An 18,595-nucleotide genomic window follows, 5' to 3' on the forward strand; every position below is an offset into this window, starting at 1 on the left:
ATAAGTAATGTATAGGAATGAATTGAAGGATGGGGAGACGAGCAGCCATGCAAAACGTGTGGGAACCAGAGCTCGCCTCGGGGCGTCCAAAGGTGCGTTTGCTTTGCTGGGGCGCGGTTACTGTTGTAGGTTTGCTCGGATGTTCGTTTTAGAGCTGTAAAACACGGGGCAGCCCGCTCGCCTTATGTCAGGACTCAGGACCCCCGTGCCGTAACACTTTCGGGCTGCTCTCCACAACGCCGCAGCAGGACGCCGTAATGGCCGCGGGGGCGCCCGGGGAGGCTCTGAGGGCAGATCTCACAGCGGTGAATTTTGCGGCTGAAGGAGGCCGAGCTCAGTTAAACAACATCTCCTTCGCTGGAACCCACAGGAGCCTCAGCAAGGCCGAGGCGGCCGTGAGGCGGGAGGGCCGAGGCGCCAGACAGCCGCCAGACGAGCGGAAGGCGGGCCGCGGCGCGAGGCGGCCGTGAGGCGCGAGGCGGCCGTGAGCGAGAAGCGGGCGGGAAGCGGCGAGGCGGGAAGCGGCGGGAAGCGGCGAGGCGGCTGCGGCGCCGTTACCCGGGGGAGGCGGGCCGCTCCGCCCCGCTCCGCCCTACGCGACATCGCGGACGCGCCTGGCGAGCAGGAGGCGGCGGCGGAACGTCGCGGCGCAGCACGGTAATGGCGGGCGGGCAGCTGAGGGAGGGGTTGCGTCCGAGGGGCCGGGCCGTGCGGTGCCGAGAGCCGCAGCCGTGCGTGCCGGGCCGCTGCCGCCCCCGCCGGGCCGTGCCGGGCGCTGCCGGAGCCCCGTGCCGCCGCGCTGTGCCGCAGCGCTTTGCCCGCTCGGGGGCGGCGGTTCCTCGAAGGTGCCGAGGAGAAAAGTCGCCGACAACTTTTTGGCCTTTTTCTTTGCTAACGTGAACGTGAAAGCGAATTAAGTTTTGAGGAGTTCAGCAGAGGGCAGCAGGCGTCCTCTTAATGAATGGTGGCTTGTGGGTGTTCGCTCTCAAAAGAGGTTCCCTGCAGCAAAGAGAGGCCGCTCGGGCAGCGCGGAGCGTCCTTAAGAGCTGCTGCGAGCCGCTCTGAACGCGGCGCTGCTTTGCGCAGCCCGGGCTCCTGCAAAAACACCTCCGGTCCTGCGGTGAGCCGTGGGACGACACGTGGAGGCGACTTCACCTTGGCGGGGCCTTTCCAGCAAGCTGTGAGCCTGGAAACAGATGTCATCCTGAGAGGAGCAGCCCTTGAGCTGCTCTTCGTCTCCTCTGCCTCTTCTCTTTCGCTTGAGCATTTGATGTAAGAACAGAAGGGAAATTTTCTGCCACCTGCTGCAGTGAGGGCTTGGGCTTCCCCTTTAACCTGCCCTTCTTCTATTTACATCACGGGTCTGAAGGCAGAGCTCTGCTGCTGGAAGCTGGAAGGTGCGTGCCCGTGTTACTGATTCTGGGCACTACAGGAACAGCTGTCTGGTGTTTCAGGGAGTGTAGTGCCCACCCACAGACCACTATAAAAGCCTTATTTTGATGAACCTGTGCTAACTTGCAGACAGTCAGCGTATCACTTAGGGAACGTGACCTCACATATGCAGAAATGCTTTGTTGGCCGTCATGTTGAGCTGATGGTCCTGTTGGCACAATACCTAGCGTGGGCTTTTTTTTCATTTGCCCTCTTCTGCCAGCAGTCTGCAAGGACTCATTTCTGATCTCACATCCTGTGCTCTCACTTCTGTGGCTGCACGCTCTGCTTCTGTGCTAGCTGCTGTATGTCCAAAAAAGGTGAAGATGGTTCAGTGTTGGTGTTTCGATGAGTAAGACGGTGAGGAGGGTTTGGAAGGGCAGGGGTGGGAAGGGTGGGGCAGGACTGCAAGGGTTTTTGGGAACCTGAGCTGAACTTTCACAGCTCCACAGAAGGATTCCTGGTTGCAGCGAATGCAGTTCTTGTTCTGGATGCTGTGTGGTGCCGGCACGTAGAAAAGATACGGCAGCTTTAAGATTGTGTTCTGCGCGGTGTGGCAAGGGACCTGAAGAGATGGTTTCCTTGTTTCTCAGCTTTTCCATTGCTTATCAGATCAGGCTTTGGTCTCTGATTCTATTGCTCAAAATGTCACGGAATCAGGCTTTTCTGTAAGGAATTGAAATCTTTATCACCAGATTTTTTTTCCTTTAGATTGTCAAGAACTGACCACACATTGATGTGTTTTACTTCAGATTGGTCAAATCCCAAGAACTGTTATTTATATAAAATCAAATTCTAAGCATTGCTCTATCTGATGTAAGTTAGATATTTTTCATGTTGTTCACTGAAATGCTCTCTTCCAGCTCAGCATTTTGCTTGTGCTCTGGGATACAGGATTGATTCATGGTGCATAGGATGCTACATGTAACAGCTGGGCCAATGATTCTTGTGTTTGTCTTCCTCATTACAGCACACTTTGGCTGGCACGGTAAGAACGAGGTACTGCTTGGACAACAGCATTCTGAACACTACTTTTTCATCTATTTTTCAGTAAGAGACGTACTTCAGAACTTGTGGTACAGATTTTGAAGGCTACTGACATACTCCTGTTACTGCCCGGTTCCTTTTAGTGTCATGCACACGATCCCATTGAAATGGATCTTTTTCTTTCTTCTCATATTTTCTGCTGTAACCATGTGGTACATTACTTTTTCTTCAAACGCTGTGGTTGAGCACGTGAACAGCATGTATTTCTATGAGTATGAACCGGTGTACAAGCAAGCCTACCTCTTCACGTCGCGTCAACACTTGAAATGCAAAGACATAAATCCATTTCTGGTCATCTTGGTGTCTTCGAGACCTAAGGACGTGAAGTCAAGGCAAGCCATAAGGATAACATGGGGATCTGAAAGCTTCTGGTGGGGACATCGAGTTCTAACCCTGTTCTTACTGGGTCAGGAAACGGAAACAGAGGACAGTTCTGCAGCACTGTCAGTGGAAGATGAAATCATTCTCTATGGTGACATAATTCGCCAGGATTTTGTGGACACTTACAACAATCTTACCTTGAAAACAATCATGGCGTTCAGATGGGTGTCTGAGTTCTGTTCTAATGCTAGATTCATCATGAAGACGGACACCGATGTCTTCATCAACACTGGTAACTTAGTGAAGTTTCTTCTGCAGTTCAACTCCTCAGAAAGCATTTTTACAGGTTACCCTCTCATAGATAACGTTGCCTACAGAGGCTTTTACCAAAAAACATACATTTCTTATGATGAATATCCATTCAAGTTTTATCCTCCATACTGCAGTGGGATGGGTTACGTACTGGATGGAAAACTGGCTCTGAGGATTTATGAACTGATGGGTCATATCAAACCTATAAAGTTTGAGGATGTTTATGTGGGAATTTGCTTAAATATACTCAAGGTGACCATCAGTATTCCAGAAGGTAATCAACAATTCTTTATTGATAAAATTAATTTCGATATCTGTAAATACCGACGCTTGATTGCAGTGCATGGCATCACGCCAAGTGAAATGATCAGGTTCTGGAAGGATTTGTCATCCGTCATTTCAGTGACTTGCCTTTGATTCTGTACTGACGTATGGATAAATGCACACTTGTATCACCTGAAACTTTGAATTCCAGTGTAAAAATGTTGAAGTACGGGGAGCATGGAACAAAGACAGATGTTGAGATGACATTGATTGAAAGCCAGCTGTGCTGCAGCAGCAGAACTGTGAGGGCAGCATTCCTCTGGGATCCTCTGAGGCTCCTGGTGCCTTTATTTAGGAACTGACACATTTCCATGTGCCTATCCTAAGCACAGAGGGTACTTGGAATGCGCTGCACTGTCTTGCTTTGACCCTTCTCTGTGCACTCTGCTGTAACCAAGGGATGTCTGCCCACATCTCCTGGAATTCATGATGAAGTGTCACTGAAGAATAATGTTTATGTCAAGAAATGAGCCCGGAAGATGCTTCTCAATCACTGCTTAATGATATTTCTTTTGGTCCTTCTGTGAACTGCGTGATCCTTTGCCATCCTCAAGTTAGTTGTTCTCTGCACAGTGCAAAACTTGCAGCTACCTTCTTATTTAGATGTATCAGCTCTGTCCTGGGAGCTTTACATCTTCTCATTTAAACAGTGTTCGGATGTATGTATGTTTATAGTCTGTGTTCAAGCGTAAGCTTATTTGTGTACATGCAAAATAGAATCGCTGTGATGTCTGTCAGGTAGGACTGCTGATGCTCGCAGGCCGTTGCAGGGCTAGATGCAGAAGAGCCCGCGTGCAGTTCAGGTAGGAGCTGCCCCGTGTGGTGGTGCTGTAGGATAACACTGGTGTGGGTGCTGATGCACCCCGAGTTGTTGTAGCTGCACTGGGAAGATTCAGACAGATGTGCTTAAGCTGTGACTTCAAACCCATTTCAAAACAGTTTTCTTGCTTAAAATTTTAAAGTGAAAACAAGAATGTCATTCTAGGCTTCTCATGTCTTAAGGAAGACAAACGTGACTGTATCTGTAAAGATGGGTATTTTAACCACTTTATTCATACCAGCAAGGCCAAGGTTTCAGTAGTTTACACTTTTAATTGACAGCAATACAGAATTTGCAATTGCATGAACAATTATCCTAGACACATCTAATACACAGTGAAGATACTGTAGTTACATCCTGTACATCTAGAATGACAGAGCACTGCCACCTTTTGTTCTCCAGCTAACGTTACGACGTATTTACATTTGGCTGTCTTTCAGATAGTCTCTTAGAGACAAATTAGAAGAGGTGCAGAAACCTCCAGTACCCAGGCTGAGGTTTCACCAATGCTTTTGTTACGTTGTGGTAATGGTCAGTATTGACTTCTGTCTTTTCTGTAACTGTACATGGTTTTACAGTGGAGTTATAGGACATTACTTTTTGAAATACAAAAATGATGTCTCGGAGAGAATATTGTCTAGACAAGTACTTCAGACTTCAGTGTTCTAAGAATGTTTGCCAAGAAGGTCAAAGTTTTTCAAGATTGGAGTTTGTTGCTGCTGTTAAACTAATAGCTAAAGATACAGTATTGCACAACTGAGGAAAGAATGCCGGATGGCTCCTGAAGCAGAGGAAGCTGCAGCTGTTCCTCTGGGTTTGGGCTCCATGGTTGGTAGCACTGCGCTCAGCTCCAGGGAGCTCTGTTAGCAATGTGAACTGTTTGTTGGTTGTTTCTATGTGGAAATAAAAAAGCCTTCTTGTTTTGCTTTTAAACCTGCCATGTTACATGCTTAGAAATAAATGGTTTCTCACAAGAGCACTGGCACCACAGTACAGTTTGTATTGCTTCTTCAAAAAGAATGTGACTGTGAAAGACTGTGCAGCATTCAGCAGCTGGGTAGGGAGAGCAGACAGCGCTCCTGGTGAGAGCAAAACGCCTGTGGTGGAGAAATGGCTGCACAGCACTGCAGGAAAAGTGTGCGTGTCACCAAGCCAGCACTGTCATGTTGGTGCTCCAGAACGACAGCGCTGCTCACAGACTACAGGGCTTCTGCTTTCTCAGATGCAGGTTTGTAACGGCCATCTCTTATGCCACCTGACAACGTAACTTCAGATGACATCAATTCTGCAAGAAAGTTGTGCTGTAAAGCATTACTGAATCTTTGCTCGAGTTTTCTGTAAAAACTCATTCCCAGATACAATTCATATTTGAACCCAACCTTATTATTGCTTAAAAGACTGTAATAATGCATAACGAAGGTCACACGTCTGCTTAAAGCAACTACTGGGAGAGTCTGGTGTGAGCTGCCATGCAAGAGGTAAAAAAAGCTACCATTGGGAGTCATGTCAGTATTTAAGTCAGCGGTGGGTGCAAATTTCATAGCATCTGCTTAGAGCAGTTTACTGAAAATGAATCACAAACCATAGGCTAATTTTTTTCCACATCCTAAGAGTCTTACGCACGCACGTCTCAACCACATTCAAGAAGGATTCCAAGGAACTGTGATTTTAATATGAAAACTGGGGGCTTTCTATCTTGAAAAGTGGAATAATTGGTTGGACAAAGATGTTTGGAAGCTGCTTCTGGGTGCATAGCAAGAGGAGCTTACGGTACAGTGCCAATCCTGTGCAGCGTCCGTAGGAGTCTGTAAGTCAAAATGGTTCAAGGTGCTGTTCAGTTGAGTCAGGAAGCAGTGCTGCAGATTCAGAGGCCTTATTCTCTGTAGTCACTTCAGCATTAAGACTTAGTTTGAAATATCTACGTTTTACATTGTCTAGTTACAGTGAACTTGCATTGAAGTGTCTTAGCAGTAAGGAGCTCAACATCTGGATGCACATTAAAATAATGTAAATTTATCCTATTTCTTTCAAATTAAACTAGAAACTGACTGGAGGTTAATCAGACTGTGACACTGAATTCCTGATCTGTCTGCCAGATATGTGAGACACGCCAAGGGCGTTTGGGAGGCAGAGCTCTACTCCCTGTTTTTCATCTCTATTTTTTGACTGGCGTGTGCCATTTGGGCTGCTTTGTCTACAGCCTGCTTAAGGCAGAGGCGTTGGGGTAAGAGATGATGTTCATAGACTGCAGAGAGTTTTAAAGCAGTTGCTGTGCTTTGCCATGCCCAAATGTGCTCCGTGTAAGAAGGACAGCAAACAGAGTTCAAATGAAGTGAGGCAGATAGTTTGTTTCGTGGTTATGTGTAACTGAGTCCTTACTCTAAGGAAACCTAAGCTTGTAAAAAGCAAACAGAACTCACCCCTTCCCCCTGTCCACGTACTGGGTTTCTAAAAATCGCTTTCTCAGTAGTTTCTCTCCTTGAAATGCTGTTACATGATTCTCAGCTAGTCCGTACAAACCTGCAACTCGTAGGAGGAAATGTGTTTTATAGCACAGTTTCACAGAGTCACCCAGACTCACAGAACTGTAGGGGCTGGAAGGGACCTCCAGAGATCATCTAGTCCAACCCGTGCCAAAGCAGGCTCTCTGGCCACCTGCAGTGCTGGGGCTCTGGGACTTCGTTGTCCTCCAGTCAAACAAGCCTTTAAAACACAGAGTTCACCCCGGGTGACCTCTGCTGGGACAGTTTCTGTCTCTAAGCGCTGTTTACCTCCAGCCTTCTGACAGTTGCTACGCAGCTCATTAATTTTCCAGGCCGCATTAATCCCGATGACCTGAACAAAGTTTTTTTATAGTGAGTGACGATGGCGTGTGGCTGCTGTGTGCATCCCAGCCTGCAGCCTGACTGGGACGACAGCCTGAAGCCCTGTCTGCTCCTCTCAGTAATGCTTTGGTTGTGGTGGTCCTTAAAGCAAGAGGAAAGTGCAGTCTCCTCTGAGCTTGCAGTGAAGATGTAATCTTAAGAACACTTCTGGCTTTGAGAGAAAAAATGTTAAAAAGAAGCCTGAAGAGGCTCTCCTCTAAGATAAAACAGCACTGTTACGCTCAATGGAAGCTGCCTTCACTAAGACAAATTGCTTAAACATTGTGATTTTCTTATCTTGTGTGTTCTGCTCTGTGGGCTTTTCTCTAAGAAACATCTGCACTGCCCTTACAGAATCCTCATGTGCAGTTCATTTTCCTAATTAGTTTGTTGTTCTTTGAGAGCACTTCCAAGCACTGTGGGTAGCAGTGGTTTTGCAGTCACAGTCTATCAGTGGAGGAGGCATTTGCACAGCCTTGCTTGCTGGGGTGCTGAGCAGGAATTTGACTGCCAGCCTGTCCAGCCCGACTTCATGACAGTTATTGTTTCCAGGATTAAAGCTCATGCAGTTAAAGTGCACCTGCAGTACTCACACCCCTGACTACAGTGCAATGCACAGAGCAATGTTTGACAGTCCCACATCTACATCTCTGTAACACTGAAACTGATGGCTTGTTTAGCTTGCTGGAATACAGGCTGAAGTGGAATGCTGAGCATCTTTGTCCCAAGAAGTGCTAACTGTCCCCACAGGCTTCAGACACGGCTAGTCCTTTGTGTGCAGGACCAAGTGCTTCATTTCCCTATTGCTCAACCAGTTTAGAGTTCATCCTTACTATCAGATACAGGAGCCGACCTGCTCATAAACGTGGATTTCAAAATGTTAGTTAAGATTTGCACTTGACTTAACCTTCTATTTATGGCTTTAGACAAACTTCAACTGCTTTGGCAGCACACGTTTTGCTTAACAGAGCAAAATACATCCAAAACATTTGTATAACCAGAGACAAACTGATGCCCAGGACACTGCTACCTAGGGCAAAACTGGATTTAAAGCTGCTGCTTACCCAAGCCTGTTGGTACTATATAAATAAACGTAACTAAAATTCAAATCAATACAGACTTAATTGTGAATATCTTATTAGGTAGCATTGGATATGACTCCACGGATTTAGAAAGGTAAGTTACACATGGACAGCACTGAGGGGCAGCAGCTCTGGTCTGAATGGTTGTCAAACTTCAGCAGAATTTTCCAACTTCTAATCTCACAGTTTTGTATGGCCAGATTGCAGGATTGAGGCCTAACAACTTACTGCCTAGAATGCAAACTGACGAGCTGGGTTTTTACTTTGATATAAGCCTTCACTAAATGTTTCTCTGTATCAAGTAATTATTAGAGACACTAGCGATAGATTCATAGTATATAAAGCCAGGGTGTCGTATATTCTGAGGTGATGTAATGCAGCAAGCACTGTTACTTCAGGCTGACGTGGTGTTTAAGTTAACGACCTTCTGTACTCAAAAATCTGCACAACTTTCATTCTACTGCATGTAAAAGGCATCATGCTGTAATAGCAGTAGTTTTGGTACTGACCTGTTCACAAGTCAGTAGCTGGCAGGGGATGCAGGGCATGGTTATGGTATGCCAGGCTGCTTCACACAGTTTCAGCAACCAAATGCCTGCATTTGTTAGCTATGCCTATGGCTGCACGTGTTTTTCTGTGCTGCTTTAGCAGCTGGGAGGACGGTCCGCATTAACCTCACAGCGCACATGTGCACAAGGCACACTGCACTCCCACATCACGTTTTCCAAACGCGCTACCGGAGCAGAGCAGCCCAGCAGGGCTCACCGCTGATCCCTGCCGCTGGGCGGCGCTGTGAGACCACGGCTGGCATTCCGTCCGCTGCGGGAGCGCCAATGGCCGCGCTGGAAGCCCTGCCGCTGCCGGGAGGAGCAGCCTTTCTAAGGCCGTACCAGTACGTCATCCACACGACATGGCAGCATCTCTATCACAGGGCTACACTGATGTTTACAGTGGCACTAAGAGCCTAAGCTCTTTATTTCGGATCGGACCTTATAAAAGATGCTCTTTGACAGCAGTTTGATATATCAGCACCTGCTTGAAGAACAGATGTCACCGATGGACCTACTCTGGCTTAACCATCACAAAGACTTTTACAAACACAGGAATCAGGGAGCTCTGAGATGTAACCAAAATGTGCATCCCTTCTTTGGGCAGGAGCCTAGGCAGGAAAGCAGCACTGGATGGAGCGTGGAAATCGCTACCTCTGCAATGCTGGACCACGTTCTGTTGCACAGCTCTGACACTGGAGATATTTCTTTCCAGATGTAGCACATAGGACAGATGGGATGTATCAGAGCAGTGGGGGATCTGTCAGGCTGTACAGCACTGTGTGCATTAGCTAATCTTGTCACCCAACAGCTGTATGTGACACAACAGAATTTGGCACAAATCAGCATGACTGGAAACCTAGAACCAGATTAGCAAGCTTCTTAGAAGACCTCTAATGAGTAACATGGGTAGGCACTGCATATGAGGAAGATGCACAAAGCCTGTCATCTTCATTAGTCCTTCATCTTTTTAAACCTAAAGTAGCTGTAAGTATAGAATCATGGACACAGTAAAGGTGGGAAAAGTCCTCTAGGATCAGCTAGTCCCACCATCAACCCATCACCACCATGCCCTAAACTAGCTTCGGCCTTACGAGAGGTCATTGGCCTGAACACCTTCAGCCAGAAAAGGGAGCTACCAAAGAGGTGGGAGTGTTGCAGAGAAAATTAAAAGTGCTACATTGGCTGCCATTGCAACTGCAAACACTCAAAGGTAGAAATAGGGCTGTTCCAGTAACTGACTGGGTGGCCATGTGCGTGAATGAAGTCTGCAAAACAGTTTTGTACCGTACTCTGGGTTTTCTTAAACCCTCTCAGCAAGCCATGCAGGAGCCCACTTTACTCCCAGACTGTGCCACTGTCCCACAGCTTCCTCATGGCAGCTGCCAGAGTCTGTGAACACACACATTTCCCATCACCTCCTCTTCCCATCCATCTCAATAGAGCAACCGGAGGGCTAGCCGTGCTCCAGAGAAGGTCTGCAATTCCTCAGCAATACTTGATAACTTGAGAACGTGAGCTGCAGAGAGGTTTACTGGCAGCCAGAATCTTTCCTCTGAAGTGGCATTAGTCTGTCATTTCTTCCTTGGAGCTGACCATTGTTCTGCTTCCAACTTCTCAAATGCCTGTGAAGGATTTGTAGCAGCTGTACAAACTTCTCAGCTTTAGCCTTCTGTGAACTGCTACATCTAATTCTTCTTTTCCCTGGGCAGCTGTTTGACAAACATCCAGTCTCTGTTCTACAAAGAAAAGCCAGTGCAACAGAAACATCATCTGTGAAGGAGAAAGGAAAGGCAAATGCTACACGCACCGTGAGCTCTGCCCAGAGCACAGTTTTGATACTGCTGCTGCAGCATTACTGAGTCCATGATGAAGCACTCCCATGAAAATACCACACAAGGTTCTCATTTTGCAACATTTGACCTCAAATACTAATTTCAAAATTAAATAACTGAAGCAGTCTGCAATTATTAGCGTTTGTTACCCTTTCCATTTAACTGCACAATTGCATTTAAAATTAACTGAATGCTGTCCGTCCTGATCAAGCGATTAAAAACATCTGAAACCTTCCATCCTCTGGGGAGGGCAGTGCAGGGGGGTATCAGAGCACGCTGCAAGCTTTCTTGCTGCTGTTGCTCACTGGCATGCATTAACCATTACTCAGAGCCCAAAAATCCTACTCACAGTTTTGAAGGAGAGAATGTAGACATGTAAGGATATGCACACAATCAGAAGGGCGCCGTCAGTGCCCTTGTCACTAAGATCCCCAAACAAACTAAAGAAAGGAAGGTTGTTAGGGAAGAGATCATCTAGAAATCAAACTGAAAAGGCTTACGATGAGAATTCTTTCTTGAGTGGAAAGCAGAATTTGTGCTCTTTCATTTCTGTCTTGAGAGATATCATACCTGCCCAGCACAACCACAGCAGATGAGAGCATTTGAGACCAGCAAGCCCCCTTCTCAGAAAACACTCCCGGTGGGTGATAAGCACAAGGCAGTTTTTCATCTAATTGATTGTGTATCTTCATCCAAGAAACAGACAGCATCAGTTGCCACATGACAGCCCTGCTTTAGCTCAGGGCCCAAGGACTGAGAGCCTCCACTACCCTGCGGACAAGAGATCAGCGGATCATCCAGAGGACCATGTTTTGAAGGGAAGGAATCCCAGGGGATGTAATACAGGGAAGCAAGCCACCCAAAATATTAACATCTACCTCAGCCCTGATGTGTTCCTCTGAAACACGTCCTGTACACCAGCACTGCTGCCACTTGCTTGTGAAGCAGCCAACTGAGTTATCAGATGCACAGCTTAGACAACAGTCACAGATTCCAAAGTATAATTAAATATTGAAAGTTAGATAAAAAAATATTTTTATCTAGATTTATCACAAGCTTTCAACTGAACAGTGCAATTACACTGTCTGGCATTTATACACCATGCCAAAAATCAGTCCTACAGTGGTCTTCCCCCAAATTAAAACCACAAATTAATCTGCAGCGGTACAAAGATTTCGTAGCCATGGCTTCCATCTAGGCAGCTCTATAGAGCACTCTGCTCTGATTAGTTTTACAAATACTAATGAAATTAATTTTATCTTGCATTGTTTTCTTACTTCACTGCGAAAAGTCCATGCCAGGAACCTAACAGGAAGGAGTCCCAGTGAATGGCACTCATTCTTCTATCACGAGAGAGCTATTTTTTTGATAGAGAAGGTGACAGACTTCGGAGTATTTTGATGGAGCTTAACATTACAACATGGCATAGAATAAACGTTATTAAAGGAATGCACAGGCTGAATAAACCTGTCTGCAGGTAATTCAGTAGCTATACCTGACCACATGCTTGGCAGGGATTTGTTTAATTGAGGGTGGAAAAAACAAGGTGTGAGAGCCAGTTCTGTGATAACAGACTGGCAGTTGGCTCCTTTCCCTCCTTCATAACAGACCAACAACTACAAGCTTTTCCAACACGACCTTATCAGCGCAGATTAAAAAAGAGATGAGAAACATTAGAGCATTGTTCTGAAACACAGTCACATCTACGAGTGAAAAAGCAACATCATTCCTATCGTTGCTATTAAGCAGCAGTTCTGCCCTGACCCTGCCGTGTGTCTGAACGAACCCCTTTTAGAAAGGAGAGGTGAGAAATGAAAAGCATACATGGGATTTGTAAAGGAAATTCTGAAATGAAAGATTACAGTTGGCTTCTAAGGAGCAGCAAGGTCACAGGAGACAGGTGCTTGTGAAGAAACTTAATTCTTATCATCACACAGAATGTATTTGTTGTATTGCTCCTTTTGTTAAGCAAAGAACAAAGCCCGGAGGAATCTGTTCTGTGTGGAATCTTAATGGGATTTACTAGAGCTTTCCACTATGTTTAAAATGTAAGAGTTTGTTTTAAGTTCGGCGAGGCAAAGAACCACTGGTAATTACTGTTCTTCTGTTTTGCTGCTATTCCTGAACTTCACCACCATCACTGTTATATTATCGGGACACCCTCTGTAGAATGACTGTAGAACTATACTCTTGGCTCCAAAGTGTGGCTCATCCAAGCGTTCCTTGATGAATCGCACGGCTTCCTCGTTGCTGAAGGCATCCCACAGACCATCAGATGCCAGGATCATGAACTCTGGCTGCAGTTTGTCCAGGTCAAAGGTGAGAATATCAGGGTCAGGAATGACAACGTTCAGGTTCTTCAGAGGGTAATCTCCTAAGGAGCGGGACATGGCCAGGATGCCCTGAACGCGCCAGGAGCCGTTAAAGCTGATAAATCCACCTGGAGGGAAACACCAAACTGTTACAACTTTCTCCGACCTCCTGCCACATCCACTCACAAATTCACCTTCGGTATCCTGAGGTTTGTAAATGTTACACAGCTCAAAAAGCAGGTGTCTGAATTTAATATCGCAGCACTGCAAAGACGAGTTGGATCGTGCCTTCCAGCTAGAGCACTTTTAGCAAACTGCCCTGCACACGGTGTGCCAAAAAATGTCAGAACAGTGTTGTGAACAAACCCATCATAAAGTACTATTCTGAGTTAGAAAAATGCACTGTGGCATTACCAGCACCAGGATTAGGGTTACTTCTAGTTGCAAATCCCTTACAGCACTTAGGAATTGCTTACAGGCAAATGCATCTCTCACTGAAGTCAGAGAGTGATAAGAGCCAGCACCTGGGCAGCACCCAGCCTGACTGCGCTAGGGAGAGAACTACGCAGTGCCTCAAGGTCAAAGCAGAACTGAAGCACCTTCAGTTTTGTGTGCACGTGTCTGTGTGCCACGTCTGCACTGATGTGTAGCTATATTTCCTCCACTCTAACATGAATCCAAAGTCAGAGTCGCTTGAGGACAAATAATTTGCAAAAGGTCTATCATGGAGCATTGAAACATGTAACCAAATTGGAAGAATTGTTGTCTTTACATCTGCAAGTTGTTTGTTTTGGTGTTTTTAGAAAAACATTTGTTCTTTATAGTAATCAGAATGCATTCAGCTTCTCACTCTGCCCTACTGCAATTGCACCTCAGCTATGCAGTCACACCAGCCTTGCCCAGCTGCTGCAGTATGTTTTGAGGACATCTTGATTGCAAATTACTCAGCCACCCATTTCCCAGCACTTTTTTCACGAGTGTTTAGAACTGCAGTACCTCAGAGTAATCATACGTATGTACTGGAGTGATGGGAAGCAAAATGCCATCAAGGAGAGGCAGTTTTAAGTATGTGTTATACAAACAATTAGAGGAAAGCAGTGCTGACATCCATTACTGTACTCACAGAGGAGATAGCTGATGCTGCTAACTGGTTGCAGCACACTGACAGTAGACAGTATAAGCAGGCAGTGCTTATACATGCAAAATGACTTTCCAGTGCTGCTGTCAAGTGGCAGCTGAAAGTGACAGTGGCAGGAGCTCCTGAGGTTCAGTGAAGTGTCTGTTGGCACTTGTAGTGTTTTGTTTTATAAAGTCATCTGTACAGAGTGGTTAGAAATTGTTAAGAAAAAGCAAATGTTCTGCAGTTCCAGCTGTCATTGGAGAAGAAAAGACATTAAGGAAATAGGAGCTCTTTGGCAGCCACACAAACATTCCACACCTAGAGACTTCAGCTCCAAGGAGTGCATTCAAGGTGAATACAATTTCTATCAGTGACAGTCACCTTGTGGTGCTACAACTGGGCTTTTTTCACAAGCCAAGACTGTGGTTTTTTCACAGCCCCTAAGGTGAATGCTGTACCCATTGCTCAGGAAACCCCCGTCAGGGGATTTGTATTTTTTGCAGAAACGTGCATTTTTCTGTCTCATGGGAAAGAATCACAGTGCTGGGATTGCTGTCATTCAGCTGCAAGAGGAGCAGCACTGCAGCAGTCACGAGTGTGTGGCAGCAGCTCCCTGTGGCAGCAGGCAGTGTTGACGGGCCTGTGACTCACGCTGCTAACTATAAGCATGCTGTTGAGCAGGTAATACCAACGTCTGTAAGAAAGCAAGGGCCCTGTGCTCTCAGCCAGTGGCTTTCCTTTGGTACTGGCTGCAAACGCTGGCATCAGTAACCTCGTACTGCCTTACAGGAACACTCAGGAGCACTCTGTGCGTTGGCTTCTGGGGACTGCAGCACGAGAGCTGCGAGCAAAGGCCTTCTCTAAATGCACAATTGGACAGAGCACCTGGATGGTGTTGGTGAAGGAGGCCCTAAGAAGTTCAACTGCTGAACGAAAGATCTCCGGATGTTCTCAGTACATCTCCCAAGCACACAGCTGAATGAAGCAAAGTGAGACTAGAATTTTCCCATTCTTTCTTCTCAAGATCTGTGTGCATTCTGTTTGCCTTTGGGAACTTACACAACCCCAGCCTCTGTAGCGGCACGAAGAATCACGCTGCTCTTCAGCTTCCTCGGAGATAAAAGCAAACAGCAGAAGGCATGAGTTTGCCACGTACAGGCATTTATACTAGTGTGAGCCCACTGAATACCTGCAGGTTTTAAAAATGTTTCACACTCAGGGAAAAAACACATTATTTCTACTTCACAGATAAAGAACTTGAGGCAGAGAAACAAAGCATCTCTAGAGGCAATGCTCATCAGAATGGTTAACACAAGCAAGGGGAACTTTTTCTTCGTCAGATAAGTTGCTACTGCAGGCTGCTATGGGAACCAAAACAAACAGTTTCAAAAGAGGCTTTGACAAATTCATGGAGAATTAGCCGTTAAACTTGAGGTACCAAATGCAACTTCTGGCCCAGGAGGTCTCAAGTGACAAGTTAAGAAAGCCAGAAAGATTTATTGTGCAAGGTTACCATTTCTAATGTTCTTTTCCTTGTACTTCTGCTACTGTGTATGTGTTTGTGATCATTTACAGTCATTATAGGGGAACAAAAAGTAGCTTTAATTAATTAGATTCGTGGTCTGCTTATTTTAGTAACTAAATTGCACTCTGCTTAAGACCCAGCCTCTTACATAAAGGCTGCTGATACCATGTGGTGTGGAGAAGCCTGTAAGGGCGCTGTGCCTGTTCATTAATTGCTCCCTGCAGAGATCAGGAGGGAAGCGGCTGGGACAGTCAACTGGCTGTAGAAGATGAAGGCTGCTGCTCTTCCTTTGACACTGCTTCATTAAGGATAGGTCAGCCTGTTTCCATTTCTCAGCCTGCACCATGCAATCTCTCTGAAAAGTGTTGTATTAATAATGGAAGATTTTATCTGCTGGTTTCTCGGTCTGGTACTTTTCACTGTCTCACAGGGGAAAAGTCTGTATTACTGGCAGCAGAGAAGAAAAAGGTGAGCTTTCAATCCAAAGCAAAACCGTTATCACTCACCGGCTCTTTTAATCCTCTTCCTCTCTTTCAGCTGGTAGGGCTTGTGGTCGTGTGACAGGGGGATGGCATTCCCGTCCTTGTCGCACAGCACGCCTCGCGAATCACCAACGTTGGCCACAGTGAGCTCTTTGTCTGACAGCAAGGCGATCAAACAAGTTGTGCCTGAGGAAAAACAGAGGGGAGAGGGGAGCAAACACAGACAGATAGGACGTATCTATCTGCAGTTATATAGCACATTATCTGCAGTGGCTGCCCGTGGCCATGTGGACCAGCAGCTGTTCTGGTATCTGACTGAAGCATCTTCTACTCCATCAACGCCACGAAAGAGGCTGTCATCAAATCTGACAGCTCTCTTCCAAGGATATTTAAGTCTATGAGGTTTTTTCTCTTATCTCTGGGTATTACTGAGTCATTCCCTGCTCGCTCTCTCTCTTACCATTATTTGGTCCAGTTCTTACATGGAGTGCACACTTATCTCAGCACCTGCTCCGTATTGCGCCTGCACAGACTGGCAGGTGGCTGAGCGTTGGTGAAGCTGAAAATCTTAAACTCAGCTAAGAACAAACAGTGGCAGGAAAATGTTCTTTAGATGGATAATGGCGGAGAGAAGCTCAAAGGGGAGGAGTGTTTTCCATTCTCTGAGAGCTGTCTTTTCCTAATGGATGAGAAAAGCAATAAGAGAGAAAAGTGTGTATTGGCAGCAGAGCCCACGCGCTGCTTTCGTGGACTGAAGCTACGGCACTTGAATGTACATGAGCCCAACAGCCTCTGCCCCCTCGCTCCTCCAAGGATGCTGTCAGGGCTCACGTCCCATGGCAGCCCATCCCCAGGCAGTGGATACCTGGATGCTGAGGATGAGCTTTGGTCACAGCACCCTGTGTACGCCGTTAGGAGGGAATACAGCTGCCCAAACTGCTGCCACCAAGGCAGGCTATGCAGCTGAAAGATGTTTTATTGGAGAAAGGAAATGATTTGACAGTTTTAATTACTTCAACCTTTAAATACAGAAAAAAATGTGATCATTCATTGACCATAGTATTCAGCAAGCACAGTATTGTCAGCTGAAGTGACAGAAAAGTACTGAAATAATTGCTTGTTTTCAAAGTACTGACACTACTGCTTTTATTTTCCTCACTGAATTGATGCAGAATAGAGTGAAAGTTGACCAGACCCCATTATGAATGTGTCTGTAGTGCATTTTCCCCTTGTAGCCAGTGTGATACCAGCTGTGTTACCTAAATGCCCAGCATTAAAAATAAGCCCTGCACTGACTTTGGCCCAGGTGCCAGAATATCATTCATATTTTGGAAAAGAAGGGTATCAAATACATTTTTATATATATTCACTAACAAACATTTAAAGGGAATATTCCTGACACTTAGATTGTATGGCAGTCCTAAAATTGTTACCAAATTCTTACAAAAGGTTCTTGGAATTCTCCAAATTCTCAATTTTACACCTTGTGCATTGCTGCCCAAATGTAGAATTTAAGACTATGTTTTGCAGTTCCCATGCCAGTAGTTGAATACCCCATGTCTGGAATAAATACAATAGCCAGTAATAAACAATTTGTTTTTAGATGCACTGAGTTCTGGAGATTTATTTTTATCTTAATGGTCCGTCTTGCACAGCTTTAAACCAAAAACGCTTTTTCACAGTGCATACATCTCATTTTGTGCCACTGACTGATGCTGCAGACCTAACTGGACAGTTTCCCATTTGTGGCTAAAAAAACCAGCCAGCTGCACAACTCTGTGGCTCATGTAACGACACAGCAACCCGTCCACCTGCATGACCCAAAGGGCCTTGTCAAACCAAGAGCCCCCTCCACAGGTACCTTAGCTGAAGGCCACACGGAGCCTGGCAGGTGCTCACAGGGCTGCAGGATGCCCGAGGCAGCACTGCTGTTCTGCACAGCTCTCACCTCCCTGGCCGCTCCCCGCTGGCTCAGCTGGCTGCCAGCAGCAGAGCTGTGGCACTGGGAGCACCAGACCCCAGCGTTCCCCCAAACAGCCCCGCTCCAAGGCCAGCAGGGTGGCAGGTGAAGCAGCAGCACTCGCTCAGAGCACTCGGTGTGCCATTGCCTGCCCTCAGCAGAGAACAAAGACAAAAGAACACAGTGCAGGTGCAGGCTCATGCCTCAGTATGGATAATAATCCTTTCTGTGTGTGCTGAGTGGTGTGGGGGTTGTTTATGGCTACTATTACACCTGTTACTGCCTCGGATGATGACATTCTGCCCAGCAACGTGCCCTTGTAGTTAGCACTGAAGTGTTGTACTCTGCCTTCTTTTTGCACAGGGCCACTGGCTGCAGTGGGAGCTCTGCACAGGAGTCACGGATGGTCCAACAGACCCTGCGCTTTGAGGCTAATTGAAGTTGCAACAGTAAGTGCTAAAGAGCGTGTTGTACAAATAAACCTTGGAAGGTATCAGGAAGAGAGCTGCATTATTAAGATGAAAGCAGAAAGAGTGCAGGTAAGCAGCAACACCACAACACCTGGCTGCCATGCGATACGGCCGTCTGTCGGGACAGTGGCGCCGTGGCTCT

At 46.3% G+C, this 18,595-nt stretch overlaps 2 protein-coding genes across 6 annotated transcripts in view; one reads left to right on the forward strand and one right to left on the reverse strand.

Moving 5' to 3' along the window:
* Positions 1 to 597: 597 nt before the first annotated feature.
* Positions 598 to 5,231, forward strand: B3GALNT1 (beta-1,3-N-acetylgalactosaminyltransferase 1 (globoside blood group)). 5 transcript variants are annotated; one of them, XM_042881028.1, is made up of 2 exons: positions 598 to 657; positions 2,402 to 5,231. In XM_042881028.1, exon 2 carries the CDS (start codon positions 2,566 to 2,568, stop codon positions 3,526 to 3,528), a length of 963 nt encoding a protein of 320 aa, XP_042736962.1. In that variant the 5' UTR covers positions 598 to 657; positions 2,402 to 2,565; the 3' UTR covers positions 3,529 to 5,231. The 5 variants fall into 5 exon arrangements, with proteins under 5 accessions (XP_042736962.1, XP_042736967.1, XP_042736965.1 ...); XM_042881033.1 differs by having other exon boundaries at positions 623 to 657; positions 2,483 to 5,231; XM_042881031.1 differs by lacking the exon at positions 598 to 657 and adding an exon at positions 1,020 to 1,272.
* Positions 4,453 to 18,595, reverse strand: part of PPM1L (protein phosphatase, Mg2+/Mn2+ dependent 1L) — an 87,969-nt gene continuing 73,826 nt past the window's right edge. Inside the window, exons 3-4 of the mRNA XM_042881027.1 lie at positions 16,048 to 16,209; positions 4,453 to 13,024 (exon numbers count right to left, since the gene is read on the reverse strand). Coding sequence (XP_042736961.1) covers positions 12,678 to 13,024; positions 16,048 to 16,209 — 509 coding nt within the window. The 3' untranslated portion in view covers positions 4,453 to 12,677. The remainder of the gene's footprint in view (positions 13,025 to 16,047; positions 16,210 to 18,595) is intronic.

The sequence above is a fragment of the Lagopus leucura genome, unplaced genomic scaffold, assembly GCF_019238085.1.
Source record: "Lagopus leucura isolate 7727_CA_CO unplaced genomic scaffold, USGS_WTPT01 Super-Scaffold_100029, whole genome shotgun sequence".
Lineage (NCBI taxonomy): Eukaryota > Metazoa > Chordata > Aves > Galliformes > Phasianidae > Lagopus > Lagopus leucura.